The following is a 27704-nucleotide window of genomic DNA, read 5'->3' as shown; positions in this document are numbered from 1 at the left end:
CAATCAAAACTAAAGTATTGAAAGGTTAATGAACGTTTCACTGTATTTCCCTTCCCTAAAGTATAGAGTTCTGTAATATTATACGATTAATTTCACCTTTGAAGTCACGAACATTTCGTTGCTTTAAGTGTGAAGAGTGTAACGTCTAGATTGTTCATTCTGTTGTTTCTTGACTGTCGTTACTTTTCTTTTATTATGTTCGATAACGTTACCCCAGAGAAGGCTATGGCCTTTACGAAACTCAGCGTAGCTGTAAATTGTTATTGGCCACCGCCATCAGATGCCACAACATTTCAAGTGATTCGTTTCAAGTTCTTCAGATATCTAGGGATAATCAGCACAGCGATGCAAATGGTACCGCTAGTATATACGATGTACATCCTCAGAAACGATACGATCACTGTTACTAAACTGGCCTGCTTCGTTATAAGTGTTGCGCACGTCTTGAGCCAGGCGTTCTTCTGTATTGCTCATCACGAACGACTCCAGGTATTTTCCTTTCTTTTCTTTGGGTCAATAAAACTTCTGATTCTACTTCATTTTCTGTACAATGAAGAGTCTAGGGTACACGTATACTTTTCTTTGAACATATTGTAATAGATCAGAATTACTAATTATAGCGCGAATAGAACAAATACCTTTTCAAGAGTTAGTAACTGCGGCAAATTGTTGCAGGTATACCTCGAATATATGGCCGATTTCTGCGCGAAAGCACAATCTTACGAAAGAGAGATTCTACAACGATACGTCGACAAGTATAAGACTTTTTATGCGCTGTCTGCGTTTTGGTTTTACGTTACCGCGACCGCGTTCATCGTTGGAGCTCTCTTGCGTCCAGAACCATTTCCTATAGAGGTAGTATACCCCTTTGACGTCGACTACGAGCCTGTAAAGACAGTGATCTTCCTCCACCAAACCTATTTTGGTATTCAATGTTCTGCGATGACGTGCGGCAATGCATTTGCTACGATGCTGTTAATATTCGTCGCAGCGCAATTTGAGATTGTAACGGTGGAACTGCGGGCCGTTGAAAATGTCGAAATGTTGGTACAATGTATAAAAAAATATTATCGTGTGAGAAGGTACGAGATAAACTTTATCGGATCTGGTGATACGTACATACCAAGTATCTTTAGGAGGGATGTAAAGAAGGTTTTGACTTTTCAGTGAAGCAGAGAAAGTGGTTAACATAACTCAATATACTACACTCTATACGACAATTACGGCCGCTTTGCCACTCGCGCTCTGTGGTCTCAATGTTATCGGTGTAAGTACATTACTCTCCTCTTAGTCAGCTTCAATTGTTTGTCGCAAACGTAAACGTATTTCTGTAAACAGAAAACACCAGTTGGTGTAAAAGCGCAGTTCATATTCATGGCTGGGACTGCATTATTGGAAGTCTTCATATGTTCGTGGCCAGCTGACAACATGGTGGAAGTGGTAAAGTATCTTTCGATACTTCCGTACGAATTGTCAATTGCTATTACGCGAATCCTTTTTATTATCAGAGTACCAACACTATGCAAACCGTGTACGAATCCATGTGGTACAATAAGGATTTGAAAATGCACAAAATGGTCCTCCATTCGTTACTCCCTCAAACGCCAGTGGCTATCAGTTTCCCTTGCATCGTCCCGGTTATGTCATTGAAATTTTTTTGTTCGGTATGGAAATATCTTTTTTGAAGCTATTCGATTGTATTTTTATATCCATTGATATTCTGGTTTTTCAGTACGTCTCGAATGCGTTTAGCCTGTTCACTGCTTTACGAGTTATGTTGAACGATTGACGGTACGATGTTAATTACTCATTGACTAGTAGTAGTTTAAAATATACATTGGTGTTATTTGGGTACGTATTATAGGATTGAAGATACACACTGGATCTTGCATTCAATGTAATATACGTCGCTCGACTTCGTGCTTCTCGAAAGCAACAAAAATAAACAGAAAAATACAATAAATGGTCACGTATAGCTAGTACAAGTAGTTCCTGATTTTGTGAGTTTATTTGACGACCACTCGACATAGAAAGTATTTCCGTTAGTTTATTTAGAGAAACACATCAACGAAACTTAGTAACACAAGAAACATACCCTGTATCGATCCTGACATTATTAGAATGCCATCACAGAAAATCCTATCCAAACATTTTCATTAGTTTGTAAATTTATCAAACATAAACAATTACAATTCTATCACGTTGTAATGTTAATATAGACATATAAATTCAATCGGTACTTTCAGCCGTCTCCTAAGTTTAAAGCACTGCTTACGATGGTTGAAATTACTATCGATTGAAGCTACGTGAGAAAGAACGTTATTAAAAGAAATGGTAAGCACAAAAAGTTCCTAGTACGCACGATTGGTAATAACGGCACATGAATGATTGATTGGAAGGAATAATTGCACGCCACATGCCGGCAGCAGGAATTATCTTCACATAAGAAACTCGAATGCAGGAGTGAGAAGATTTAATTGAAGTGGAAACCGTACTGCATAGCTCCAATTAAAGCTAAATTATAGAATGGTTAATCAAGCCCCACTGTATTTCCTTTGCGCGAAATACTGAATTTAGTAGTAATGCTCCAATAATAGTCACGATCATTTAGTGACTTTAGGTGTAAAGCGGGCAACGTTTTGATCCTTCATTCTGCTGCTCTTTGACTGTCAAAATAATTGACACTATCGTGAAAAGCTGAGCAGATACATGTTCGTGCTTATTTTCTATCATTATGTTCGATAACGTTACCCCAGAGAAAGCTATGGCCTTTACGAAACTCAGCGTAGCTGTAAATTGTTATTGGCCACCGCCATCAGATGCCACAACATTTCAAGTGATTCGTTTCAAGTTCTTCAGATATCTGGGGATGCTAAGCACCGCGTTGCATGGTCTACCCTTAATATATTCGATATACCTGCACAGGAATGATACGATCACTCTTACCAAAGTGATCTGCTTCACTTGCAGTGTGCTTCATATCTTGAGCCAGGCATGTTTTTGTATTGCTCATCACGAACGACTTCAGGTATCGTACAACGCAAGAGCTAGAACAACTACTTCGACAAATTCATCAGAGCCGGTATTCTTTCGAGTCAATAATAGTTCTATTACTATTTTTGGCCCGAATAAAACGAATACCCATTCAAGAGTTAGTAACTGGACTAGAGTGTTGCAGGTGTACCTCGAATACATGGCCGATTTCTGCGCGAAAGCACAATCCTACGAGAGAGAGATCCTACAACGATACGTCGACAAGTATAAGACTTTTTATGCGCTGTCTGCATACTGGTTTTACGTCACTGCGATCTTGTTCATATTAGGAGCTCTCTTCGGGCCTGAAGAGTTTCCAATAGAAGCTGAATACCCTTTCGACGTAGAACACCAGCCTGTCAGAACGATAATCTTCTTGCACCAAACATATTTCTGTATGCAATGCTCTGCGATGACGTGCGCCAACGTGTTTGCCGCGATGCTGTTGATATTCGCTTCAGCGGAATTCGAGATTTTAATGGTGGAACTGCGTGCCGTTGAAAATGTCGAAATGTTGATTGAATGCATAAAAAAATATTATCGTGTGAGAAGGTACGAGAACAAGTGACGCGCACATACCAAGTATATTCAGGAGGGATGTAAAGAAGGTTTTGATTTTCCAGGGATGCAGATGAAGTGGTTGACATGGCTCAATATACAACTCTCTATACAGTAATTATGGCCCTTTTGCCACTTGCACTCTGCGGTCTCAATGTTATCGGTGTAAGTATATTACACTCCTCTTGGTCAGCTTCAATTGTTTGTCGCAAACGTAATCATATTTCTGTAAACAGAAAACACCAACTACTGTAAAAGCGCAGTTCATATTCATGGCTGGGGTTACATTATTGGAAGTATTTATGTGTTCGTGGCCAGCTGACAATATGTTGGAAGTGGTAAAGTAATTTTTCGAAACGTCTGTACGAGTTCTTAATTGCTATTATGTGAGTCCTTTTTATTACTAGAGTACCAACACTATGCAAACTGTGTACGAATCAGTGTGGTACAATCAGGATTTGAAAATGCACAAACTGGTCCTGCATTCGTTACTCCCTCAAACACCAGTTATCATCAGTTTCCCTTGCATCGTTCCGGTTATGTCATTGAAATTTTTTTGTTCGGTATGGAAATATTTTTTTTTAAGCTATTCTACTATTTCTTTACATTTATTGATAATCTATCTATTTCAGTACGTGTCAAATGCGTTTACTCTGTTTACTGCTTTACGAGTTATGTTGAATGACTAATTGAAGGTACATGCCGAATCTTACCACTTGTATAATAGAGGGCTCTCGACTTCATGTTTCTCAAAGCAATAAAGGAGAACCGGAATATGCAATAAATGATCACGCATAGCTGTTGTAAATAGTTCCCGAACTTGTGATTTTATTTGACCACTCAACATAGTCAGTGCTTCTGTTAATTCATTTAGATGAGCAAATAAACAATGTTTAGTAATATCAGAAATATGCGTCATTTGTAATATAATCAGTAGAATAATTATAGCTAGTCTGAATCATTAAACATAAGACAATCTATTTTAATCATTTGCAATTAAAGTAAGTAAGTATTTTGGAAATGAGAAATACAGCTTCTCTGTACCCATTTACTGTTGTTTAATACAGTGCTTACGTTCATTTACAATCATTTGAAGTAAAGGAAACTATCATGCCATTTCTATAGTAAGTACAAACGTTCATTAAATCGGATATTACCTTTCGTGAATAGAATTTGTCATGTAATCCTCTAGATTTGTTCTATTCAGTATATGAATGATTTTTGTGAAATCTCAGGACAAACAGCAGGAAATCGTGCCAAACGTGAGCGAATACTATGTTTAAAGTATGTGGCGTAACATGTATGACAATACGTCCCATATGATGTAAGTAATTTGAATACCTCTTTTGAAGCAATATTCTCGCTTTATATTATAAGATAGTAATATTGCGTTACTGGTGAGTATTATACCAACACTTGTTTGTAATAAGCCGAACGTAAACATTCGCATTACTAACACTTTATGATTTCAATCGTTCTCCAAATTGAAAACAGCATTCCGTGAAAGATTTTTCCTTCAGCTGCTGTTTTACGAAAAGAATACATACTATGAAGATATAGTAAGTGGATACCTTTTCATTACATGTGAACAACAACATTGGTACATGAATGATTTGCATTCCACGTGCCGTTTTGTATAAATTATTTTCCCCTAAGGAAGCCGTATGCAGGAGTAAAGAGATATTATTAGGGCTGGAACGCGCATAATATCGGCAACTTCAACCTCTGTAGTTAAATTGTTAAACGGTACTCCCACGCGAAATCGTGCTAGCATCTCTTTGCACTATTATACTTCTAACTTGTATCGATTTTAAATACGTTCTACCGATTACCTTACCTCTGAAAGCGATATCGTTTAGTTACTTTATTTCGGAATAGCGGAGCGTTTCGATTTTTAATTCCGTTGCTCCTTTGCTATCGCGAGTTAATCTCGAAGGGCTGTTCTTTATGAATACATCGTGCTTAGATTCTTCTATTATGTTCCGAGACGTATCCCCAGAGAAGGCTATAACTTTTACTCGACTCAGCGTAGCTCTAAATTGTTATTGGCCTTTGCCATCTACCGCCACATGGTTTCAGGTCCTACGATTCAAAATCTTCAGAATACTATCGATGCTTAGCACCGCGGCACTCGTTTTTCCGCTGTTATACTCAATGTATGTGCACCGCGACGATACGGTCATTCTCACAAAGGTCGCTTGCTTTACTCTTGCTCTCATTCACATCTTGTGCCAGTCGGTATTCAGTATCGTTCATCACGATCGGATTCAGGTACAGTCTCTCACGATTCTTTAGTCGAAATCAGTCTTTCTCAAGAAGAACAAATGAGTATTTGGAAAAAGAGAGACGAATACTTTCTATACGGTAGATTTAACTTCGTAGTATATTTAACGAAAGCTCACAAGTATTGCCATTTTCGACGCGAGAAAAATGAATGAATCTACTCGATTGAGAGTCAGTAATTGCAGTTACATTTTTCAGGTGTTGGTCGAGGAAATGACAGAGTTTTGCACGAAAGCAGAGACGATCGAAAGATGCGTCCTCCAACGATACGTCGACAAGTACTCGACGTTTTACGGGATGTCTGCCTCTTGGTTTTACGTGACCTCGAGTATCTTTGTCGTAGGAACTTTGTTCATAGATCAGCCCTTTCCAACTGACGCAGCCTATCCGTTCGCCGTCGATTACGAGCCCGTGAAGACGGTGATTTATCTGCACCAAACTTATGTGTTTATGCAATGCTCCGCGATGGTGTGCGTCAACATGTTCGTTGCACTGCTGTTGCTGTTCACCGCGGCACGATTCGAGATACTCATGGAGGAGCTACGCGTTGTTCAGAACGTCGACATGTTGATAGAATGTCTAAAAAAATATTACCACGTGAGAAGGTACGAGACAAGTTTAATCAGAATGAAGATTGTTTTCTCTTTTTAATAAAAATGATAATTTCTTCTCTTGCCGATGTCCTTTATTAATTAATCGACACAGAACGTTGATTTTCGTCTATTTTTTCTTATACAATCGATGCGTTGTGCATGTATTTTAAATTCATATCAATTAAATAATAAAAGGATGTACCCAAAATAGCTGTAACGAAGGTAGTGTCTTTCCAGTTATGCACAGGAAGTGGTCAATGTCCTCCAATATTCAGCCCTCTACACGACAGTGATGGTCACGCTCCCAATCGTGCTGTGCGGCTTGAATATTATTGGTGTAAGTCTATTAATCCGCTATTTTACACATTATGATTGTCTTTAGGAAAGGTTATTGATGCTCGAAAGCTAGCATGGGAACCTCATACTTGACATAAACTTTCTCTGACGATTCCATACTCGTGATATTTAAAAAGTAGCTACAGCTATTATTTTAATCGAAATAATACATGTAAATATATTTTTACAAGCAGCGCCAACCGATTGTGATAAAAGTGCAGTTCATGTTCTTGGCTGGGACTACGTTACTGGAGGTTTTCATGTGTGCGTGGCCTGCCGATACCTTGCTGGAAGTGGTGATGTGTTTTTTTTCCATTGTATCCCCGCGCGTTCACAATTGCTATGACGTAAATCTTTTTTGCTACCAGAGTGAAAAGGCGATGCGAAGCGTATACGAATCGACATGGTACGAGCAGTCTGTGAGAATGCAGAAAATCGTTCTGCTCGCGTTGCTGCCTCAGAAACCAATAACCATCCATTTGGCGTTCATGGTTCCAGTTCTGTCATTGCAATTCTTTTGCTCGGTAAGTGAACACTTATCTTGAGACGGAGGATCGCGATCCTAAATCCTAACGGATGATCTTTGATTTTTTAGTACATTGCAAATGTGTTTTCCATGTTCACTACGTTGCGACTAGTGTTGAATGAAGAGGCCAAAAGTTGATTGCGTCGAATGATGCTGTAGGAATTAGTGATTGACTAATTAATCAAAGTATGTGGCACTAAAATAAAAGATATACGATGAATCTTGTATTCAGGTGGCATGAATTATAATACAAAGATCCTCATCGTTTACATGGTTTCCAGAAACGTCTCCAAAAGGAAAGTCAAGTTTGTAAGCTTTCCTAATAACGCCTACGTAGAGCCAATGCTTTTGCTAATTTACTTGATACACTAACCGTCATCATTCCTTCAAATATAGTATGCTCTGTTCGATTTTAAACATGTTTTATTTAATTAAAGATGCTCTTCACGTGTTCGTGATTTTAAGATTTTCTTGTACGAAACATGACATATTTCAGGATAAAAATGTTATTTTAAATGCCCTTAGCTGTAATGCTTTTCACACAATCATCGCCACAGATTCTCGCGAGAGACGTTAAAACAAATATCGGTTTCAGGCAAGTGACCATTACTACTTCAAAAATTATTTATCGATCTAAAATCACGGTTTAAAATCACCTTACATTACGATATCCATTTTCTCGCATCATGATTGCCTTTCCATATTTATTAAACATTCACTTCGTCACTTTCAGCGTCTGTGCGTGTCAGTCGATAGCTTGAAATCACCGTCAGATGAGGTTCTGTAAAAAGAAATACTAATAGATGCAAGGGGAAACGATAAGCACATGCTTTCTCATTATGTATGAAGGGCAACAAAGGCATGCGAGTTGTTTTCAAGACAAGTAATGTCCCATACAATTATCTTCGCGCAAGGAAAGCATAACTGCATACGGATAGGAAAAAGAATACACGAAAGCACCCATTACAGCGGCAATGGGCATAACATATTAATAGTTTCCAGGCAGTCTGTGCGCAATTGAATCGTCGAAGGGTTGGTACTATGTAAAAGTGTGCTACCACCCCTACTCCAATTTCCATTGCAGGCAGAGTTTGCGTCAATTCACTCTTCAATCGAAACGCCATTACACGTTCGAGTCCAAACGAATCGCTTCATGACAAAAGTGTGAATTGTTTCTCTTCTGAGGGTCCATTTATTCGTTTATCATCGAGTTCTCTTGCTCGTAAAATGCGTAATTGTTTTCATCTTGCTTCGCTATGTTTGGGAACGTAACTCCAGAGAGGGCCATAGAGTTTACTTGGTACAGCGTAGCTTTGAACTACTGTTGGCCACCGCCATCGACAGCCACCAGACCTCGGATGGTTTATTTCAAGATCGTGAGGATCCTAGCGATTCTTAGCGCCTTTGCACTCGTTCTACCTCTTTTGTACTCACTCCACGTGCACCGGAACGATCCAGTCATCTTCACCAAAGCGGCCTGCCTCGCAGCATCTGTTTCACAGATCCCGATGCAATCATTTTTCTGCATTGTTCATTACGATCGCCTCCAGGTAGAATCCTCGAGGATTGTTCTGGCATCGAGTGATCCATGCGTGCCGTGAATCGTAGCATTGGTAACAGAAGTCACGTGTTGCAGGCGTTGACCGAACAGATGGTGGATTACTGCGCGAAAGCGAGGTCGTACGAAAGGTTCGTGCTGCAACGTTACGTCAACAAGTACTCAACGTTCTACGGGGTGTCAGCGACTTGGTTCTACTTGACGGCGACTGTCGTCGTCGTGGGATCATTGTTCGTAGATCAGCCCTTCCCAACGGAAGCAGAGTACCCGTTTCCTGTAAATTTCATGCCTCTGAGGACGACGCTCTTCATCCACCAAGCGTTTGTTGGTTTGCAGTGCGCCGCCATCGTTTGCATGAACATGTTCGCTGCCCTCCTTTTGTTGTTCGCAGCTGCTAGGTTTGAAATTTTAATGCTGGAACTGCGCTCTGTTCAGGACATCGGAACGTTGATACAATGCATACGAAAGTACTACCATGTGAGAAAGTATGGGATAAATTTCAAGTAGAATACAGTAACGTCCTTATTCCCGTCAGTTGTGTGGGATCGAGGAGTACTGTTTAAATAGACATGCTTGCGATTCTGTTCAAAGAATCGAGGGCGAGTGACGATAACTCCATGATCTATCTCAGGCTAGTAGTTCTAGAAACTGTGTGACGCGATTACGGCCTGAAACATTGACGGGAAGAAGAACTGTGTTATAACTCCTCAGTGCTAAGTCAGAGGATCCATAAATATAAAAATTCAACTCGCATGATTACTTTGATCAAAGCTACGTAATCATTTCTAAGCAATACACTACAATGAAATTAAAAACAAGATTTTACGAAAACTTGACCGTTTGTAAGGGAATTATAAACTCATATAAAATTAATTTCTCACATTTATAGGTCTTCCAAAAAGTAGCTTCAAACTGAGAAATCCTCATTTTAACCTGCCCAATGTTCATCCTCGTGTATACACGTACTGCATACTTCTTTCAGATATGCACAGGAAGTGGTTACGTTTGTGCAGTATACAGCACTCTCCACGACGATAGTAGCCAGCGTTCTACTCGTACTCAGTGGTTTTCACATCGTCGGAGTAAGTCTGCAGCCGTACTGTTGTTCTCTTTTAACCGCATTGTGGAAACATGAAAAGACTTTCTTGCTTCACAGCGACAACCGCTTGCAATCAAAGTGCAATTTATATTCCTGGCTTTGACTGCACTGGTAGAGGTTTTCATGTGCGCCTGGCCAGCTGACAACTTGTTGGAGGTGGTGAGTTTTTCCTCGTCATCTTTGTGGATTTTTCATTGGAATCATGTACGTGTTAATTTTTGTCTGTCAGAGCGAAAGTACTATTCGAAGCTTGTACGATATGGGATGGTACGAACAATGTTTGAAAATGCAGAAGACAGTGATGCAAACGTTGCTACCTCAGAAGCCGATAGTAATCAGTATCGCGTGTGTCATTCCAGTCTTGTCGTTGAATTATTATTGTTCGGTACGAGAGTCCTCGCAGTCATGTTTTTTTTATACAATAGCGATGCCAATTGAGTTCATGTAATATTTCAGTACGTGGCGAACGCATTTTCCATATTTACTGCGCTACGTGTCATGCTCAGCGACGAAGACGCAAGTTTGTTGCCAAGAATTAATAATACTTTCCTATCTACTGACTAGAATCGGCTAGGTGTAAGTACATTAATTTGTTTAGTATATCATCTGTACAGATTTTTCATTTGAATTACGTTTAATTTTTTTATTCAATTTTGTGTTACAGGTACACTACTCTACATCTACCAAAGGTTTCAACATTTCTTAATTGTGCATATTAGCTTCCCTTGTAAGACAAAAGTAGTTTAACATTCACCGACCAAGTTATTAGGGATTTTAAATGAACGGATCGAATAGGAAACGATAAGATTATAAATGAACGTTTTGTGTAAAGAATACATACGATTCTATGTACAGAACATGATATGTTACAAAATAAAAAACATTAATGCAAACGCATTTAGTGGCAACGTTCCCCTCATCATTATTGTCACTAGTTGTTACAAAAAGCGTTTACACAAACACTCACTGTATGCAGGTAACAATTACTATTCAAAGAGCTTATTATTTTGTAGTGGAAAAGTCAGCTTAGTAGTCAGATACGTTACTCGCTTAGTAACTACTCACTTGGACGTTTCAGCATCAGACTATCCTGTTTCCAACTCCAACGCACGGCGTATCGCGGTTGAAATGGCCATGGATTCAGACACTGTACAAAGAAATGTTATTAATTGTAAGAGGAAACGGTAAGCATATGTTTTCCATTATGTATAAAGAGTAATAAAGGTATACGAATTATTTACAAGTCAAGTAACGTCCCACGCAGTGATGCATAACTGCAAGGAATGCATAACTGCATCCGGAAATGTAGCGAAATACACAAAAGCTGCCATTACAGCGGCAACGTGCATATAACATATTCATAGTCTCTACGTAGTCTCTATACAATTGAACCGGCCAAGGGGTTGGATACAACGTAAAAATGTGCTAGTCACCCCTACCTTCCTCCCGATTTGCTTTACAATCAGTATTCATTGTTGTTCTCTTGTACCAATCGTCTCTACTTTTAAAACAGTACCGCACACTCGAGTTCCTCGCGCGCAATCCTTCAGCTCCTTCGTAATGAAAGTTTAAAACTTTTCAACACTGAGTATCGCCCTAGTCAATCTTCAAATTCTCATTTTCATCGAATACGCTTCTGCTTTGCTTAACTATGTTTGGAAACGTATCACCAGAGAGGGCTATAGAGTTTACTTGGTTCAGCGTGGCTTTGAACTATTGCTGGCCACCGCCATCGACGGCCACCAAATTTCAGATCACCTTATACAAGTTCATCAAGCTTCTGGTGGTTCTTAGCGCTGCAGGACTCGCTCTTCCTCTCTTGTACTCACTCCACGTGCATCGCAACGACCCAATTATCTTCACCAAAGCAGCTTGTTTATGCGTGGCTGTTACACAAATACCAGTACACTCGTCTTTCTGTCTCGCCCATCACGAGAGGCTTCAGGTAGAAGCTGCGACGATTGATCCAGCATCCCATTCGATGTAAGCGTACCTTGTTCGAAGTATTGGTAACAGCAGTCGCGTGTTGCAGGGGTTGCTCGAACAGATGACAGATTATTGCGCGAAAGCCAAGTCGTACGAACGATTCGTGCTACAACGTTACGTCAACAAATACTCGACGTTTTACGGGGTGTCCGCGACATGGTTCTACGTTACCGCGGCTATTTTCGTCGTTGGAACTCTGTTCGTCGATCAGCCCTTTCCAACAGAAGCGGAGTACCCGTTTAACGTTGATTACGAGCCTCTGAGGACGACGCTTTTCCTTCACCAAACAGTCGTCGGTTTTCAGTGTGCTGCGAACGTGTGCGTGAACGGGTTTGCTGCAATGCTGCTGTTATTCGCAGCTGCTAGATTCGAGATCATAATGATAGAGCTGCGCGCTGTTCAAGATATCCAAATGTTGGTAGAGTGCATACAAAAGTATTACCACGTGAAAAGGTAGGAAACATTTTTTTTTTTTTTTTTTTTTTTTTTAAGAGGAATTTTACTAAACTTGACCATCCTCTGGAAACCAGAATATTAATTAATTTTCATTTTTACGAGTCGTGGACAACTTTGAACCGAGGAACACTTGACTGTCCAACTTTCTTCTTTTTATTTACACATTCAAGTTCCTCTATTTTAGATACGCGCAAGAAGTGGTCACGTTTGCGCAGTACATAGCTCTCACCGCGACGATTGTGGCCAGCTTTCTGCTCGTACTCTGCGGTTTTCATATTGTCGGAGTAAGTATGTAACGACGTTATTATACTGTCCTAATCGCATCTTGGAAACACGGACAGATTTTTCTGTGAACAGCGGCAACCGCTTGCGATAAAATTGCAATTCTTATTCTTGGCTATGACTGCGCTAATGGAAGTTTTCATGTGCGCCTGGCCGGCTGATAACTTGTTGGACGTGGTAAGCTTTTCTCTGGGTTACCTGAGTGGATTTTTATTGTAATAATTTACCTGTCCTATCTTTTTTCTATCAGAGCGAAGGTGCTATTCGAAGCTTGTACGAAGTAGATTGGTACGATCAAGATTTGAACATGCAGAGGACCGTGATGCAAACTTTGGTACCTCAGAAACCGATAGCCATCAGCATTGCGTGCGTCATCCCAGTCATGTCGTTAAACTATTATTGCTCGGTACGAGTGTGCTCATAGCGATGCCCGTTTATCGCGTTACTGTGACAATTAACTTTATGTAACGTTTCAGTACGTGGCGAATGCATTTTCGATATTTACTGCGCTGCGTGTCATGCTTAGCGACGAAGACGAAAGTTTGTTGCCAAGAACTAATAATACTATCCTAACTACTGACTAGAATCGCCTAGGTGTAAGTACATTAATTTGTTTTGTACATCATCTGTACAGATTTTTAATTTGAATTGCGTTTAGTTTTTTATTCAATTTTGTGTTACAGGTACATTACTCTACATCTACCAAAGGTTTTAAAATTTCTTAATTGTGCATATTAACTTCCCTTGTAAGACAAAAGTAGTTTAATATTCACCGACCAAGTTATTAGGGAAGTTAAATGAATGGATCGAATAGGAAACGATAAGATTATAAATGAACGTTTTGTGTAAAGAATACTTACGATTCTGTGTACAAAACATGATATGTTACAAAATAAAAAACATTAATGCAAACGCATTTAGTGGCAACGTTCCCCTCATCATTATTGTCACTAGTTGTTACAAAAAGCGTTTACACAAACACTCACTGTATGCAGGTAACAATTACTATTCAAAGAGCTTATTATTTTGTAGTGGAAAAGTCAGCTTAGTAGTCAGATACGTTACTCGCTTAGTAACTACTCACTTGGACGTTTCAGCATCAGACTATCCTGTTTCCAACTCCAACGCCAGCGTATCGCGGTTGAAATGGCCATGGATTCAGGCACTGTACAAAAAAATGTTATTAATTGTAAGAGGAAACGGTAAGCATATGTTTTCCATTATGTATAAAGAGTAATAAAGGTATACGAATTATTTACAAGTCAAGTAACGTCCCACACAGTGATGCATAACTGCATCCGGAAATGTAGTGAAAGATTCTTAATCGATGACTTTACCTCTGTCTTGAGAGACAATTATTGTAACAGTAAATTTACGTAGACTGTTAAATAAAATTTTGTTACTTATCTTTCAGAGCGAAAATGCAGTTCGAATCTTGCACTAATCGTCATAGTACGAACAGGATTTAAGTATGCAGAAAGTCGTAAGGTAGATATACGTTGTCACCTCAAACACTAATAGTGGTCAGCTCGGGTAATTGTAGCTATGGCGTTGACCGATTATTATTCGGTATGAGAGTAGTCACAGAAAAATTCCGTATGGCCTGGGTAACAGCTCGAAAAATGCTTTTATTTAAATTCATCTACACTACTGTTATTCGCACTGTTATACCCACTATAGTAGGTATTAGAGATCCCTACTTCACGTGTATCGAAATACACGGGTACCCGGATATAGAAATACACGGGTACGCACATTGACTTGAACAGTTATTTTAACTAACAAATAAAGTTTTACAAATCATACTAAAAAATTTATTCTGTTATATTTATTCTTCTTAGGTTTACACTTTTTTCATTTACTTGTTTTATAGCTTATAAATTTCTTCAAAATTAACAAGGATCGTTATTTTAGAATAGAAGCTTTTGTTACGTAAGAGTTTGTATATAAAAATAATTGGATACTGTACCCGTATAATTCGATGTATCCGTATCTGTGTATTTCGATGCACCTGTACGTACCTGGATATCCTTGTATTTCGATATCCGGGTGTCAGCGTATTTCAATACCCGGGTACCCGTGTACTAAAAATACCCGTGTTCTTAATCCCTTGATACACGGTACACGTGTTCCGTGCACCCGTGTATTTGATACCCGTTCAAAACCGTGATCTCTACTAGGTATGTCAAATTTTAGTAGATTTCAGCTGCATTTTTCTCGTTCGCTGTGTTACATCTCCCGATGTACAGATCCACGGTATTTGCGCGATAGTCAATTTTAGTCATCTATGTTTCAATAAAGGATAGCTACGTAGACTGTGTCGTTTTAAACTTTTTTTGATTGTATCCTATTGTAGTGTCCGCGCCTCCCATACCCAACAATAAGGAGTCAAATAAGAACACGAAACGTAGGGTACGGGATTGGTCGCGTAGGTAAAGCGGTCGACTGTGAATCCGAGGATCGTGGGTTTGAATCCCCGTGCCTTATTTTTCGTTTAAACTCCTACACTATTGTTGTTTCATTTGAACGATGTATTATGGAATACATACACGAAATGGTTTACTTGCGTTGGGAGTCTAAATGATTATTGTCAACAGGTGAAATCCAATCTGCTTACACAACTCAAATCTTGTGTCATATAAAATGTAGAATTTTCAAAGAAGATTTACTTTTCGATACGCACTGGGATCTGTAAATGTTCTGAGATTGTCTCAGCAGTAGCATACTCACGCGAAATAATTCGCAGTCTAAGGGAGAGGGAAACCGCGCAATTGCCAACAAAGTCTGTAGAGGTATAACGTGTCATTTTACCCTTCTTCAAATGAAAGAATTGATAGAAGGGTAATTTATACATGCACCCTACCATACATCTGCAATTCAGGTAACGGTTACATTTAGTATTCATTCCAATCTTTGTATACTTATTTATGTATCAAAGTTTCACATTCAGCATGTGTGGGCACTTCAAAGCTTCAAGAACTTCTTCCTGTGAATAGATCTAAGATACAAATCAGAATAGTTACTTTGCTTACAATGGCATGTGTAAAAACAAAAATGTACTTCTTGTGGTTATAAGGAGCAATTTCTGTCTTGGTTACTATTTTTCGTCGGCATGTTCGGCGACGTAACATTAGAAAAGGCGATCGCGTTCACTCGAATCAGCGTGGCTTTGACCTGTTGTTGGCCGCCTCGTTTCGCAGCTACCAAGTCTCAGATAGTCCGTTTCAAAATTCTCAGGTCGGCAGTGATGCTAAACGCATTCGCGCTCTTGTTTCCCCTGCTGTATGCACTTTACGTGGAACGCGATAACCCTAGCAACTTCGTTCAGGCGGCATGCCTAACACTGGCTACTCTCCAGGTTCTCGTGCAAACGATTTTTTGCATTAGCCAGTACGATCGTCTTCGGGTAAGTATCTCCCGAAATTTTAGACGAAGAAGTCCTTGAGTAAAGCTGTGCCTTTGTAACGACACTTTCTCAACTGTGCTCCCAGCTTTCAACTCTGGTCCTTGACATAGGAAATACTCATTGTACCGCAAACATTCGTGCACTGTGTACATTACCGAATTAATCACCACGTAGAGAGATTTAAGAACGAATAATTTTAGTGGCATGTTGTAGCGGTTGATAGAAGAGATGATACTTTACTGCGAGAAAGCGAAATCGTATGAAAGTTACGTGTTCCAACGGTGCGCGCAAACCTATAGCGCGTTTTATGGAGTGTCTGCGATCTGGTTCTACGTGTCAGCGTGTACCGTTGTCGTAGGAAGTGTGTTGATATCTCAGCCTTTTCCGACCAAAGCTGAATATCCGTTCGCTGTGGATTACGAGCCCTTGAGAACGATTATTTTTCTTCATCAAGCTCTAGTTGGTATGCAATGCGCTGCACATGCATGTATCAACATGTTTGGTGCTCTGCTGCTGTTGTTTGCGGCTGCACGGTTCGAGATTCTGATGATGGAGCTGCGAAACATCACCGACGTTCATAGCCTGATCGAGGGAGTAAACAAATATCACTCTGTGAAAAGGTAAGAGACTACTTGTAAATGAGATATATTCTTGAAGGGAGATGAGGGAACAAATTTCGTCCAAGTGGACACTAGAATCTATGAGAAGCCAGTGGGTGTGTCATTACAGATACGCAAAGGAAGTGGTCAAGTGTGTTAAATTAATTGCCCTGAACACGCTAGGACTATGCGGAGTGGCGCTTGTGCTATGCGGCATTAGTTTCATCGGGGTAAGCATTCCGTCGTGCTGTTAGCAGCTTCTAGCTGCAACCTAATACTCTGGTCGTATCGAGAGAAACGATGAAAATTGCATGAATTAGGACACAATGAAATTTCTTAGGAACCACATAAGATATAGTCGTGCATGATACGTCAGAATGTTAGAATGAATATTTTCTATATACTAAACTATTCCCTGTTCTCAAACAGCGCGTGCCGCTCACGATAAAATTGCAATTCTTATGCTTGGGTGGAACTGGATTGTTAGAGGTATTCATGTGCGCCCTGCCAGCGGATCGCTTGATGGACGTAGTGAGTCGATCTTCGGTATCTCCTTGTCTTCGAATTCCAGAATGCCATTGATTTAATTTTTATTACCAATAGAGCCAAAACGCCATCTCAGGTGCGTACGAATCGTCGTGGTACGAGGAAACATTGAGAATGCAGAAGAACGTGCTTCATATGCTGATACCACAGAAGGAGGTAGCCATCAGGATCAAGGCTATCGTTCCAGTTCTCTCTTTGAACTACTACTGCTTGGTATGATTGCGTTCAAACTACCTATTATGCTATTCATATCGCAGTGATTTTTAGGACCTGCAATGTTTCAGTATGTCTCCAATGTGATATCCCTGTTCACTGCTCTACGGGTCACAATGATGAAGCATGACGATAAAAGTTGAGTATTCTATATCGACAACACTTGAACTGGATTATTCTTATGGCAAATATGAATTTTTTTAATGTTACTTATCTTAATTATAAAATGAATAAATATATATTTGAAATGTATAGTATCAATGACGTGCATGGACTTATCCACAAATGTTTCGTTACACACAAAGTGTATTTAAATAAAGGAGTCTTGGCTCAATAATGAAAGGATTGGTGTTCTTTGAGTACTACTTTTCATTATCGAAGCGAAATTGTACTTAAATTTACGTTATTTACGGAAACTGAAAACAGAACTTTTTATACCAGTGGGCAGATATCTAGAGACGCGGTAGCGTCTCGACGCCAAATACGTGAAAAATTATACGCCACCGTGTATACACCGTGTATATCTGGCGCTAGCGCTACCGTCTATCTTTTACTCATATCTAAATATACTTAGATTATTTCACAGGTACTACTATCCATCCGTATTTCTTCATCGGTGTATTAATTTACCTAGGAAATAAGTGCGCACGCGGTACTTCACACATGGAGAGAAACACCTCCCGCAGTTGCTTTCCCACATGAACCTACCAATTATTGGTGGGAGCGAGAACAATCAAAGTACAAAGCCTTGCAACAGCCACGAAACTTGTAACAGCTGTTACAAGTACAACATACAATTCCGTCCCTCTCGAATCTAAATAATTGATCTAAGTATGGCTTATGCATGGAACCTAGCATCCCTCCGCAATTCACCTGATACTTTCATTTGCTATTCGTTCGAATTGTTGCATAATCATTTTGCATCAAATCCTCGAGTTTAAGATATGTCTGCACATCAACGCTTCAAAAATCTTTCCTTGTAAACCGGCTTAAAAATACAAATCAAGATAGCGTATTGTACTTACAATGACATGTGCGAGAACGTAAATGCATTTTTGGTGGTTATAAGGAGCAATTCTTAAGATTCGATTGTCACCGTTCGAGAATTTAGTCGCTACACTCGTTTGTCATGTTTGGAAACGTAACATTCAAAAAAGCTATCGCGTTCACTCGTATCAGCGTGGCTTTGACCTTCTGTTGGCCGCCTCGTTCCAAAGCTACCAAGTCTCAGGTACTCCGTTTCAAGGTCCTCAGATTAGGAGTAATTCTAAGCGCATTCGGGCTCTTTTTCCCCTTGACGTATGCACTGTACGTGCAACGCGATGACTTCACCAATTTTGCTCAGGCGGGATGTATGTTACTGGCTATTATCCAGGTTATCTTGCAGACGTTTTTCTGCATCAACCAGTACGATCGTCTTCGGGTAAGTGTCTCCTAAAGTTTTGACATGAAGAATTCCTTGAGAAAAGAAGCTCTGTTTTCGTATCAACATTATCTCGTCTCTGAGCGAATTCTCAGGTTTCAACTGTGGTTCCTCACACAGCGAATACACCGTGTATCGCAAAGATTCGTGGACTGTGTTTATAGCAGGTCCAATCAAACATAGAGAGATATGTGAATCAGTAATTTCAGCGACGTGTTTTAGCGGGTGATAGAAGAGATGATACTTTACTGCGAGAACGCGAAGTCGTATGAAAATGTCGTGTTCCAACGATACGTGGAGAGATATAGCACGTTTTACGGAGCGGCTGCAATCTGGTTCTACGCGGCAGCGTTTACCGTTGTCGTGGGGAGCGTATTGATTCACCAGCCCTTCCCGACCAACGCTGAATATCCGTTCCCTGTCGACTACGAACCTTTGAGGACCATTATTTTCCTGCACCAAGGTCTAGTTGGTCTACAATGCGCTGCCCATGTGTCTATTAGCATGCTTGGCGCCATGCTGCTGCTTTTTGCTGCTGCACGATTCGAGATTTTGATGATGGAGCTGCGAAACATCACCGACCTTCATAGTCTGATCAAAGGTGTCGCCAAATACCGCTTTGTGAGAAGGTGAGAGACTACTTTTAGATGGGATATATTCTTACATGGACGACACAACCTCAGTGAAGTGGACACAAGAGTCTATGGTAAGCCAGTGGAAATGTATACGGTGTAAGCCAACGTATTCTTACAGATACGCTGAGGAAGTGGCCAAGTGTGTTAAATTAATTGCCCTGTCTACATTAGCGATATGCGGAGGGGTACTTGTGCTCTGCGGAATTAATTGCATAGGGGTAAGCACTCTGTTTCGTTGTTAGGAGTTTCTTGTTTCAGCTTAACACTCTAGCTGCATCTAAAGAAACGATAATAATTGCAAGGATTAGGATACATTGAAAATTGTTGGGAAACTTTGGTAAGACATAAGATTTCTCATCTAGAAATTGTCACGATACGAAATGGGCCAGAACATGAACATAAATTGAACGAATATGTATGATATGTTGAAATGATTATTTTCTATATACTAAACTATTGTCTGTTCTCAAACAGCAAGTGCCATTCACGATAAAATTGCAATTCTTTTTCTTGGGTGGAGCTGGATTGTTAAAAGTATTCATGTGCGCGCTGCCAGCGGATCACTTGATGGACATAGTGAGTCGGTTTCCGATATCTCCTTGTTTTCGAATTCCTGAATGCCATTGATTCAGTTCCTATTGCCACAAGAGCCAGAACGCCATCCAAGGTGCGTACGAATCGACGTGGTACGAGCATCCATTGACTCTGCAGAAGAGCGTGCTGTATATGCTGATGCCACAGAAGGAGGTAGCTATCAGTATCAAGGGAATCGTTCCAGCTCTGTCTTTGAATTACTACTGTTCGGTACGATTAGATTCAAACTATCTATTGTGCTGTTCGTTTAACAGTAATGTCTGGGACTTGACAATGTTTTAGTATGTCTCCAATGTGTTCACCATTTTTACTGCTCTACGGATGGTGATGTTGGAGGAAGACGATGAAAGCTGAGTATTCGATGTTGATAACACTTGAGCTCGATCGTTTGTACCGTAAATTGTACTAATTTCACTCATCTCGGTTGTGGAATAAAGAAATATATCTTTAAAATATTCGACCTCATTGATATACATCCACTCTTCCACAAAAGATCCTTTATACTCTCTCCTAAGTGTCTTAAAATGAAGAAATGATCAACATCCTCGATGAAAAACATATCATGAATATAAAAAAATGTCAGATTTTTTCAGATGTGCGAATTTTATTTCTTCCTTCGTATACACTTTAACTCCATATACCCTTTAAACATTTCTCCATAGGAAGACTAATTTACCTAGGAAGAATGTGCACAGACGTAACTGCACACATGAAAAGAACCCCCCACAACAGTTGCTTTCCTACACGAAACTAACAATTGACGATTGAAGCGGAAAAGAATGCCTTCCACCTGCTGCGAAGCCCTCGACAGGTATAACATACTATTTCGCCGCTTTGAATCAAATGCACGGATCATTGGGTTATAATATTCCACTGCAATTCCGTGGTTCAACGCACAGCCACGAGTACGCAAGATTGCGCTAATAACGATCAACATGTGCCAGAAGCCCACCATAATTCACACAGGTCGATTTCTAACACCATGGTCTTTGAGATTTTGCGGTCATGTAAGATCTTGTTGCCTTAAAAGAATCAGCGTTTAAACATACAACAATGAATCGTCAAATTTTCCTTTCCAGGTTCTGTACACCGCCTACGCTTTCTTTTCAACGATGAGAGCGATACTACACGTATGAACTATGTCATATATCGTAATAACGTTATTTTATTATTTGATAAAGTGAATATTTAACGAAACTGAGCATTAAATTACAGTTATTGTTACCTACGACGCTCTTAGTGTAATTCCTACCGCCTTCTATACATTAACTTAGCAACGAAGTAAGCTCTGTTTGTGAAATGGGGTGCCGAAAGCTCTGCTTCTATCGACCATCAGCCTCCTCATCGTTTAAATCCTGTCGACGAAACGGAAGCGAAGCGGTTTATTGGGCACGTTCACCATCATGAATCTGCTCTTGATATCAGCGTAATCGTACTCGATTCTGAATTGCCGCACAAGCTGAAAATAGGAGGCGAGGAATTCGAACGTTGAAGGCGCGTATAAATCCAATTAGTAGCTTACTTAGATATTTAATAAATTTGTAATAGTAGCAACTCCGTTCCACTAACCTTTGCAGTAAGCAACATCATCGTTGTTTCAGCCATATTCTTCCCCAAACATGACCTAGCTCCGTAGCCAAATGGCAGACAGCTGAAGTCTGTGTTACCTTCTGAAAAGCTTGTTAGCCATCTCTCTGGTCGAAATTTCTCTGGATCCTCGTAATTTTCCTCTCGTTGAGAGGTTATTTGGTTTGCCATGATGACAAACGTCTGAAGATGGAGAAAAATAATGGGTAAACAAAATAATTTTCCTATTCATTTCACTCACCCCTTTTGGTATCACGTATCCATGAAGCGAAATAGTCTTCGGCAGGAGCCTAGTGAAATACGGGAACGCAGGTCTCAACCTTCAAATCAAATTGTCGATTTTATAGTTAACACACTTTATATCGATATTAATAACTTACCTCAAACTTTCTTGGAGGCAAGCCTTCAAGTATCGCATACTCTTCAACGTTTTCTCTGTTATGGGTGAGTCTCTACTTGGCAAAACGTTCATGATTTCGTCGTAGACTTTTCTTTGAGTCCTTGGGTTCTTCGCCAGGTGATACAATAAAAATGCTTCGCAGTTTGCCGTCTGAAAATGAGCAGAACATTCAACTGAACAAAATTCATTGTGTTTTCAGATCGTTACCGCCTGTACACCCAGGATGATCATGTCCATCAGCAGCGTAGAAACGTCGTCTGGATGAATGCCCTCGTTAAGAAGAAACTTCTCCAAAACTGGCGATCCTTCCTCGATCCCCTCATTCCTTCCTCCAGCGGATGATCGACTTCGAAGTTTACTTTGAGCCTGGCGAACGTACTTTCCTACGACACTTTTCAACATGGAATCGATCAATCCAAAAGTGCTTTTATTTTTTTTAGAAAGTAGAACAATTACTTCAAGCCAACATTTTGAAGCTGACTTACCCATCCAGAACGTCGCAGGCTTCGAACAGATTCTTGGCAAACGGCGTCATGAAGAATCTCCAAACCTGGAAGCCAGTTTCGCAGCGACTCATGTACTTGTGAGCCGTTGCCAAGGCGCTGATTATCCTCGCTGGCTCAGAAGTCGAATTATAGCCTGCTGACTCCAGAAATCCAACATGTTTATTAAACACGGTGGTGAAGAAACACTCCATCGCCCATCGCGTGATGTCCTCGTGAAAATTGCGAGGTACCTGTCGATCCACGATTAAAAAGTCCCTATTTACTTTAAATTAAGGCCTCTAGAGACTCACCTCATCTTGCTGGTTGCGTATTTTGTGCATCCTGTTGATCATCTCGTCGCAAGCCATGTCTATCTTGCAGAAGAAACTAGAAGTCATCTCGTTGAACTCATTCTTCACTTTCTCTCTCATCTCCAGCCACTCCGCACCTTGCCTGAAGAACTCTCGATATGGAGCATGGCAATTAACCGCAAGAAATTAACTTAATGTATTTTAGGAGGCTCAGAATGATATACAAACAGATAGATGTCTACTAACAGCGAAAACGGCCCAGCGAGGCGGTACTTGCGATAGTGCAAACGATAGTGCTGCAGAATATCAATGCCACTGCGAATGGGAGCATCCCCTTCTTGTTTTAAGACCTCAGCTATGTGTTCAGGCCTGTGAAAATCGAGGAATACATCAAGGTCCTTTGGAAAACGTTACTCGAGAAAATCTTACCTATGGATCATAACGATATCTCCGGAGAGAGGTCCATTGATCCTCACGATGCAACCGTACTCGTTGAATAAATACTTTAATGGCGTGACGTTGCGGTTCCACGTCAATCGACCTGAAAACGAGTCATTTCGGGTATAATGAAACCATCTCCCTTCGTGGGAACAGTGATACATTCTACGTGGTTCGTTTCAAAGAATCTGCTAATGTCGATTTACGCGCGACTCTATTTTCGTTACAATATCATGACGTATCGGGGAGCGCGTGATCAGAAACCCGAAGACTCAGCAACGCCTCGTGTCCAGTACGTTTATCCATGATTCGCTTCGTAATAATACTAATAATAGTATGATGTGTAAGCGTTTTTGGTACTTCAAGCCAATGCTTTGCATTCATTGTTTCATTTCCAACATTAATACGAGCCTTTCAGTTACCAATAAAGGTTACACTTCGTTTACTTCAAAAAACAAATCTTCTAACGAGAGGGTCTTTGAGTTTCGACCTATTGGTACTTCAACAGATCGTACCCTGAGTGAATCTGTTGATTAGCAGACTGGAAAACAGTTGCGTACCGAGGAGCGGCACGTATTTCCAATACTTCTCCCAGATCTTCAGAAAGGCGGGTCCAGGAACCTCTTCGAAGGGTAATGGCGACCTTTCAGCGACGATCTGCTGTTCGATCTTCGCCGTGGACACCTCGAAGGCGGATGAAACATCCGTGGAATCCGTATCCAACAGGGGAATCGAGTCCGCGCGCGTCAAAGGCTCGGCGATGACGGATGCTTGGCTTTGAGTCATGGACGCGGCTGAAATATTATTAAAAATTCAATCCTTCTATCATCAACCGTCACTTTTCTTTCGATATAAAAGATTAATTGGCCACTACTTCGCTAAAGCATTTTCTATAACTTCGCAAAATAAATTGATGGACACGTCAGAGGAAATGCTTTGGTGACTTTTACTCCGAACTTTACTTTTGAATTGTACTCACAGATTATGTCCGAGGCATTGATATTGAGGCATTTCTGGCTCTCTGTTGTCGACAGAGGCTTCGTCGCCTTTATCACCGAGTACCGACGGGAGAACGACGAGATTTTTGGCAGCAAACGATGCATCGCTACTGAAGTTAATTATTATCTAGTCCTCGACTGTGAGTCATTAGTGCCAATGAATTTATATTTCACGCAGTTTTTGTTCGTAAAAGAGTAAATGTCGAGTCAGTTATTCAGTTGCCTTGGTAGCAGATGGAAACATTTGAAGGAGCGCATTCAAATTCACGTCGTAACGTATATTATACGAAGATCTGCTATATACTATATAGAAAGTTTATTTATCGTACAAACTTATCCTCGTAAATTACAAACTAGACCCGTATCGGTTATCGTTAATGTACACTCCAGAGTTCACACGTCGACTTCGATCTCGACGTCCTCTTCGTCCGAAACAACCTTCTCTGTGGTCGTGTTCCTTAAATTATCCTTCGTTATTTTTTTAGACAACTCCTTCACCTCAGGATTCGTCGAGGAAGCGTTCTCGCTCTCCTTCGTGTGCCGCCACTTCATTCGTCGGTTTTGAAACCAAACCTTCACCTGAAACAGTTGGAAAGCTTTTATGAAAAATGATAATTCATTTATAATTACTTTGAATTGTTACCTGTGCATCTGTCAGACCCAGAGTAGCAGCGAGCTGCCTCCTGTCTGGCTTGGTTATGTATTTTTGCAAGGAGAATCTTCTCTCCAACCCTTTTCGCTGCAAGGAACTGAATACTGCCCTCGACCACGACCTTTTTCTTCTAGTATTGGGTTCCGGTTGGCTGGTTGGTGTCGTTGTGGAAGTTATAGGAGCTTTATTGAAAGAATATATCTGTTCGAGCGTTTAATTAGATAAAAATGTAGCTATTAAATTGCTATATCGTCGTTTTATATATATCAACCATTCGAATAAAATTTCTCCCATCTCTCAGTTGATACATGGGTTTTGTCTATAAAGCATAACCCAAGGGTATACGTCGCGATGCACGGGGTGGAGATCATAAATCAGAGGGAGACGTGACATGATGTAAACGGTAGTCGAAACTCTTAAGCCGGACGGGTGTCTGTTTCAACAGATCCTAGCACGAACAAGAGGCCCCCGCGATTGGGTACTTCTGGCTGATTTACAACCCTACAGAATGTATACAACATGTGTACGAATTTAAACAGTGCGGTTCTCTCTCCGGTTGGTACGGTCCTCCGAATGAATTGGACGACCAGTAGGATCATAGTTATTTCGGGAACACTATGCTGCTCTTTGAAGGTGCAACTTCGATTGGCGAATCCTTGCGTTCTTCGCCAACTAAATCAATTCTAGGCTCGCGTTGAATTATGACGATCGATCCAAAAGAGGCCTCGAAATGTTTATAAGAGCTGCGTGTGAAAAATAACGTTGGAATCTGAATTATTTGAAATAATTTTTAAAACAATTGACAATTGACTTCATATATCATTTGTTATACACGTTTGAGTAACGGAACTATACAACTGGTCAGTTGTACGAATTCTATTATCGAGAGTTGTTTCGGAATTCTCTGTGGAAGATCATTAAGGACATTTAATTCTCGTAATTGATATTTTATAGCATCTGGGGGTTTCACGAGCCATGTTGAAACGGTAGTCGAAGTTTCCGACTTTTAACTAACGGGGGAAGGGTCGCGACGAAACCGCTGTTTAGATCGCGCGTAAACGAATGGTGGCACTTAAGATGTCGTTTAAACACGGACAGGAAACACGAGAATACACTGGCGCGTAAATATTTTGCCCTACTTGCTGCCGAGTATTCGAGAGACAAGACAGTGGCCCATATGGTCGCATTTGTTAATGACGCAACGTTCGTTTCACCAGCGTAGCTTCTCGCGATGATTTCCGCTAAAGAGATCTAAACGCTCTCGAACTGGGGGGTCTCTAAATTATCGATTAGACCGAACGATGAAACGATCTGTCTACGAAGCAAAGAACAGCTTCCTCCAGCAGTGAATCCGTAGATACGAATTATGTGTACCGTTTCTCATTCTTGAATCGTTACTAAACGAACCGATCCGTGATATTTTTTTCATTAGTGGGCTATTACTCGTTTAAATAAAAGTCGAAGTCTTACCTCGAGGGACAGGTCGTAGAGGTGCTGGTCGATAGATGTTTCCATAATTTTCGATGATTCCGTTTCCGTGATTGTTGTTACCATAATTGCCGAGAATCGTCGTTTGACCGTACAGAGGTCTAGGGCACATTCGAAGGCCTTCACACCTGACGCAACCTCCGGGGCAGGGACACCGTACGGTAGAAAATTGAACAGGAAGTGGCCTGAGCACATCTTTGGAACGCACGATCTTACTCAAAAGTCGTCCATAAGAATGAGAAATACAGAGTGTCCCACTGGAAACTAGCCAACTAATTATAGAGCAAGTATTACCTTTCTATATCATTTCTACGGTAAGCAATGAAATAATTAAACGGTCTGTTTAAAGTGGTACATTCTGTATAAAAAATATCCTAAGCACGTTTTATTATTTGGTTTTCTTTGCACTCTTTAACGTTTTTTTTTTTTTTTTTTTGAATGCTAACAAGTCAGGGATTTAAACAATCGATTCCAACGTCCTCACCTGTCTTCTTCGAAGAAATTTCGTCCGAAAGAATGCGTTCCACTCCGAACTTCAATTGCTTCGAATAGTTTATTCCATCCACAACACGGGTTTTGATTTCGTTCATTTTTGACACTTAATCAAATTCACTTCTAATTATTCTAATCTTGTTAAATTAGACTTCGTCTGTTTCACCAGACAATTTTAAACGATCACAACATTTTAACAGATCAATTTCTCACGAGCACGTATCACTCGTTCTCACTGTTTGTTGCATGATCAAAACCAACAACTATCCGCCAAAAGTAGACACGGTATTTTCGATGAAAATTTTATAGTCGACCGTCATCGAACTAGAGATAACGAGGACGTAAGTCACCGAAGTCGACGAAGATAATTAGCTGCTGTAGAATGACTTTCACGGAAGTGCATAAGGATGAATGAGCGAAGGTATTCCTGCCATCTTCAGAGCAGATTTTGGTTTAAAAAAAAATCATCGGAGCTGCTTGCTATTTCGACCGTAGGATTGGTCCGCCCAGATGCTGTAGGCGTGTCTCTCAGAAGATTGGTCCCTGAAGGATGATGTGTCTAATGCCAAGCTTGCCTGCCACCATGGAGCGTACTAAACATTCCACTCCCCGAGTTTTTTTATTAAGTAAATATTATAAAACGTACCCAACCGCGTAAAACATTATGAAATCAAATAAACACTCGTTAAATTTATGTCCAAATTTATACACGAGAACCTTGGCAAAT

At 40.4% G+C, this 27704-nt stretch overlaps 8 protein-coding genes and 1 long non-coding RNA gene across 16 annotated transcripts; 6 read left to right on the top strand and 3 right to left on the bottom strand.

Annotated features, from left to right (window-relative positions):
- The first annotated feature begins 225 nt into the window (after nucleotides 1-225).
- Nucleotides 226-1789, top strand: LOC128886239 (uncharacterized). Its single transcript, XM_054140939.1, has 5 exons — nucleotides 226-489; nucleotides 676-1047; nucleotides 1339-1440; nucleotides 1509-1664; nucleotides 1733-1789. The coding sequence occupies exons 1-5, from the start codon at nucleotides 226-228 to the stop codon at nucleotides 1787-1789; spliced, it is 951 nt and encodes a 316-aa protein (XP_053996914.1).
- Nucleotides 1331-4500, top strand: LOC128886510 (uncharacterized). Of its 4 annotated transcripts, XM_054141465.1 has the most exons (9): nucleotides 1361-1440; nucleotides 1509-1664; nucleotides 1733-1791; nucleotides 1865-3028; nucleotides 3179-3585; nucleotides 3657-3756; nucleotides 3828-3929; nucleotides 3999-4154; nucleotides 4224-4500. In XM_054141465.1, exons 4-9 carry the CDS (start codon nucleotides 2735-2737, stop codon nucleotides 4278-4280), a joined length of 1116 nt encoding a protein of 371 aa, XP_053997440.1. In that variant the 5' UTR covers nucleotides 1361-1440; nucleotides 1509-1664; nucleotides 1733-1791; nucleotides 1865-2734; the 3' UTR covers nucleotides 4281-4500. The 4 variants fall into 4 exon arrangements, with proteins under 4 accessions (XP_053997443.1, XP_053997442.1, XP_053997440.1 ...); XM_054141468.1 differs by lacking the exon at nucleotides 1509-1664 and having other exon boundaries at nucleotides 1331-1437; XM_054141466.1 differs by having other exon boundaries at nucleotides 1733-3028.
- Nucleotides 4501-4968: 468 nt separating this feature from the next.
- On the top strand, nucleotides 4969-7524 carry LOC128886509 (odorant receptor 4-like). Its single transcript, XM_054141464.1, has 6 exons — nucleotides 4969-5862; nucleotides 6073-6479; nucleotides 6705-6804; nucleotides 6998-7099; nucleotides 7172-7327; nucleotides 7399-7524. Exons 1-6 carry the CDS (start codon nucleotides 5539-5541, stop codon nucleotides 7465-7467), a joined length of 1158 nt encoding a protein of 385 aa, XP_053997439.1. The 5' UTR covers nucleotides 4969-5538; the 3' UTR covers nucleotides 7468-7524.
- A 4-nt stretch (nucleotides 7525-7528) lies between these two features.
- Nucleotides 7529-11632, bottom strand: LOC128886512 (uncharacterized). Its single transcript, XR_008459854.1, has 3 exons — nucleotides 11426-11632; nucleotides 11033-11133; nucleotides 7529-8110 (listed from the first exon to the last, which is right to left on the bottom strand). It is a non-coding gene; the product is annotated as an uncharacterized LOC128886512 (long non-coding RNA).
- Nucleotides 8104-10356, top strand: LOC128886511 (uncharacterized). 3 transcript variants are annotated; one of them, XR_008459852.1, is made up of 4 exons: nucleotides 8104-8879; nucleotides 8966-9372; nucleotides 9870-10145; nucleotides 10216-10356. XR_008459852.1 is itself a non-coding variant. In XM_054141469.1 (3 exons), the coding sequence occupies exons 1-3, from the start codon at nucleotides 8586-8588 to the stop codon at nucleotides 10087-10089; spliced, it is 921 nt and encodes a 306-aa protein (XP_053997444.1). In that variant the 5' UTR covers nucleotides 8104-8585; the 3' UTR covers nucleotides 10090-10182. The 3 variants fall into 3 exon arrangements, 1 of the variants encoding a protein (XP_053997444.1); XR_008459853.1 differs by having other exon boundaries at nucleotides 9870-10142; nucleotides 10216-10332; XM_054141469.1 differs by lacking the exon at nucleotides 10216-10356 and having other exon boundaries at nucleotides 9870-10182.
- On the top strand, nucleotides 10800-13912 carry LOC128886508 (uncharacterized). Of its 3 annotated transcripts, XM_054141463.1 has the most exons (10): nucleotides 10800-10962; nucleotides 11065-11170; nucleotides 11781-11931; nucleotides 12019-12425; nucleotides 12613-12712; nucleotides 12786-12887; nucleotides 12961-13116; nucleotides 13187-13306; nucleotides 13394-13705; nucleotides 13808-13912. In XM_054141463.1, the coding sequence occupies exons 1-8, from the start codon at nucleotides 10800-10802 to the stop codon at nucleotides 13292-13294; spliced, it is 1293 nt and encodes a 430-aa protein (XP_053997438.1). In that variant the 3' UTR covers nucleotides 13295-13306; nucleotides 13394-13705; nucleotides 13808-13912. The 3 variants fall into 3 exon arrangements, with proteins under 3 accessions (XP_053997438.1, XP_053997435.1, XP_053997437.1); XM_054141460.1 differs by having other exon boundaries at nucleotides 10800-11170; XM_054141462.1 differs by having other exon boundaries at nucleotides 10800-11170; nucleotides 13394-13911.
- Nucleotides 13913-15297: 1385 nt separating this feature from the next.
- Nucleotides 15298-20480, top strand: LOC128886238 (uncharacterized). Its single transcript, XM_054140938.1, has 13 exons — nucleotides 15298-16116; nucleotides 16330-16736; nucleotides 16846-16945; nucleotides 17145-17246; nucleotides 17319-17474; nucleotides 17546-17612; nucleotides 18061-18092; nucleotides 18586-18897; nucleotides 19120-19526; nucleotides 19651-19750; nucleotides 20007-20108; nucleotides 20181-20336; nucleotides 20409-20480. Exons 1-13 carry the CDS (start codon nucleotides 15823-15825, stop codon nucleotides 20478-20480), a joined length of 2307 nt encoding a protein of 768 aa, XP_053996913.1. The 5' UTR covers nucleotides 15298-15822.
- A 694-nt stretch (nucleotides 20481-21174) lies between these two features.
- Nucleotides 21175-24484, bottom strand: LOC128886507 (probable cytochrome P450 12a5, mitochondrial). The gene is made up of 11 exons (XM_054141459.1): nucleotides 24327-24484; nucleotides 23863-24141; nucleotides 23339-23450; nucleotides 23156-23278; nucleotides 22910-23051; nucleotides 22599-22849; nucleotides 22321-22504; nucleotides 22094-22263; nucleotides 21955-22033; nucleotides 21696-21896; nucleotides 21175-21585 (listed from the first exon to the last, which is right to left on the bottom strand). The coding sequence occupies exons 1-11, from the start codon at nucleotides 24448-24450 to the stop codon at nucleotides 21475-21477; spliced, it is 1776 nt and encodes a 591-aa protein (XP_053997434.1). The 5' UTR covers nucleotides 24451-24484; the 3' UTR covers nucleotides 21175-21474.
- Nucleotides 24485-24662: 178 nt separating this feature from the next.
- On the bottom strand, nucleotides 24663-27704 carry LOC128886493 (H2.0-like homeobox protein). The gene is made up of 4 exons (XM_054141429.1): nucleotides 26970-27704; nucleotides 26468-26680; nucleotides 24989-25179; nucleotides 24663-24924 (listed from the first exon to the last, which is right to left on the bottom strand). The coding sequence occupies exons 1-4, from the start codon at nucleotides 27073-27075 to the stop codon at nucleotides 24739-24741; spliced, it is 696 nt and encodes a 231-aa protein (XP_053997404.1). The 5' UTR covers nucleotides 27076-27704; the 3' UTR covers nucleotides 24663-24738.

Source organism: Hylaeus anthracinus, unplaced genomic scaffold (genome assembly GCF_026225885.1).
Source record: "Hylaeus anthracinus isolate JK02 unplaced genomic scaffold, UHH_iyHylAnth1.0_haploid 11982, whole genome shotgun sequence".
NCBI lineage: Eukaryota > Metazoa > Arthropoda > Insecta > Hymenoptera > Colletidae > Hylaeus > Hylaeus anthracinus.
The sequence above is the reverse complement of the archived record's forward strand: the minus strand, read 5'-3'. Positions and strand labels throughout refer to the sequence as shown.

What these genes read in the sequence shown, in the direction of transcription:
- LOC128886493 (XM_054141429.1), bottom strand. Translation starts at nt 27,075, where the DNA reads ATGAACGAAATCAAAACCCGTGTTGTGGATGGAATAAACTATTCGAAG. An exon ending in AATTTCTTCGAAGAAGACAG is followed by an intron (nt 26,681 to 26,969) that starts GTGAGGACGTTG and finishes TGCGTTCCAAAG; the next exon opens with ATGTGCTCAGGCCACTTCCT. An exon ending in TGGGTCTGACAGATGCACAG is followed by an intron (nt 24,925 to 24,988) that starts GTAACAATTCAA and finishes CAACTGTTTCAG; the next exon opens with GTGAAGGTTTGGTTTCAAAA.
- LOC128886509 (XM_054141464.1), top strand. Translation starts at nt 5,539, where the DNA reads ATGAATACATCGTGCTTAGATTCTTCTATTATGTTCCGAGACGTATCC. An exon ending in AAATATTACCACGTGAGAAG is followed by an intron (nt 6,480 to 6,704) that starts GTACGAGACAAG and finishes GTGTCTTTCCAG; the next exon opens with TTATGCACAGGAAGTGGTCA. An exon ending in CCGATACCTTGCTGGAAGTG is followed by an intron (nt 7,100 to 7,171) that starts GTGATGTGTTTT and finishes TTTTGCTACCAG; the next exon opens with AGTGAAAAGGCGATGCGAAG.
- LOC128886510 (XM_054141468.1), top strand. Translation starts at nt 2,735, where the DNA reads ATGTTCGATAACGTTACCCCAGAGAAAGCTATGGCCTTTACGAAACTC. An exon ending in AAATATTATCGTGTGAGAAG is followed by an intron (nt 3,586 to 3,656) that starts GTACGAGAACAA and finishes TTGATTTTCCAG; the next exon opens with GGATGCAGATGAAGTGGTTG. An exon ending in CATTGAAATTTTTTTGTTCG is followed by an intron (nt 4,155 to 4,223) that starts GTATGGAAATAT and finishes TATCTATTTCAG; the next exon opens with TACGTGTCAAATGCGTTTAC.
- LOC128886507 (XM_054141459.1), bottom strand. Translation starts at nt 24,450, where the DNA reads ATGCATCGTTTGCTGCCAAAAATCTCGTCGTTCTCCCGTCGGTACTCG. An exon ending in AATCAACAGATTCACTCAGG is followed by an intron (nt 23,451 to 23,862) that starts GTACGATCTGTT and finishes ACTCGTTTTCAG; the next exon opens with GTCGATTGACGTGGAACCGC. An exon ending in TGCCTCCAAGAAAGTTTGAG is followed by an intron (nt 22,034 to 22,093) that starts GTAAGTTATTAA and finishes TTTGATTTGAAG; the next exon opens with GTTGAGACCTGCGTTCCCGT.
- LOC128886508 (XM_054141460.1), top strand. Translation starts at nt 10,800, where the DNA reads ATGAACGTTTTGTGTAAAGAATACATACGATTCTATGTACAGAACATG. An exon ending in ATTAATTGTAAGAGGAAACG is followed by an intron (nt 11,171 to 11,780) that starts GTAAGCATATGT and finishes GGTGGTTCTTAG; the next exon opens with CGCTGCAGGACTCGCTCTTC. An exon ending in CTGATAACTTGTTGGACGTG is followed by an intron (nt 12,888 to 12,960) that starts GTAAGCTTTTCT and finishes TTTTTCTATCAG; the next exon opens with AGCGAAGGTGCTATTCGAAG.
- LOC128886238 (XM_054140938.1), top strand. Translation starts at nt 15,823, where the DNA reads ATGTTCGGCGACGTAACATTAGAAAAGGCGATCGCGTTCACTCGAATC. An exon ending in GATGAAGCATGACGATAAAA is followed by an intron (nt 17,613 to 18,060) that starts GTTGAGTATTCT and finishes ATTATTTCACAG; the next exon opens with GTACTACTATCCATCCGTAT. An exon ending in ACCAGTACGATCGTCTTCGG is followed by an intron (nt 18,898 to 19,119) that starts GTAAGTGTCTCC and finishes GACGTGTTTTAG; the next exon opens with CGGGTGATAGAAGAGATGAT.
- LOC128886239 (XM_054140939.1), top strand. Translation starts at nt 226, where the DNA reads ATGGCCTTTACGAAACTCAGCGTAGCTGTAAATTGTTATTGGCCACCG. An exon ending in TTGAAAATGTCGAAATGTTG is followed by an intron (nt 1,048 to 1,338) that starts GTACAATGTATA and finishes TTCTGTAAACAG; the next exon opens with AAAACACCAGTTGGTGTAAA. An exon ending in CATTGAAATTTTTTTGTTCG is followed by an intron (nt 1,665 to 1,732) that starts GTATGGAAATAT and finishes CTGGTTTTTCAG; the next exon opens with TACGTCTCGAATGCGTTTAG.
- LOC128886511 (XM_054141469.1), top strand. Translation starts at nt 8,586, where the DNA reads ATGTTTGGGAACGTAACTCCAGAGAGGGCCATAGAGTTTACTTGGTAC. An exon ending in TTCATTACGATCGCCTCCAG is followed by an intron (nt 8,880 to 8,965) that starts GTAGAATCCTCG and finishes CACGTGTTGCAG; the next exon opens with GCGTTGACCGAACAGATGGT. An exon ending in AAGTACTACCATGTGAGAAA is followed by an intron (nt 9,373 to 9,869) that starts GTATGGGATAAA and finishes TACTTCTTTCAG; the next exon opens with ATATGCACAGGAAGTGGTTA.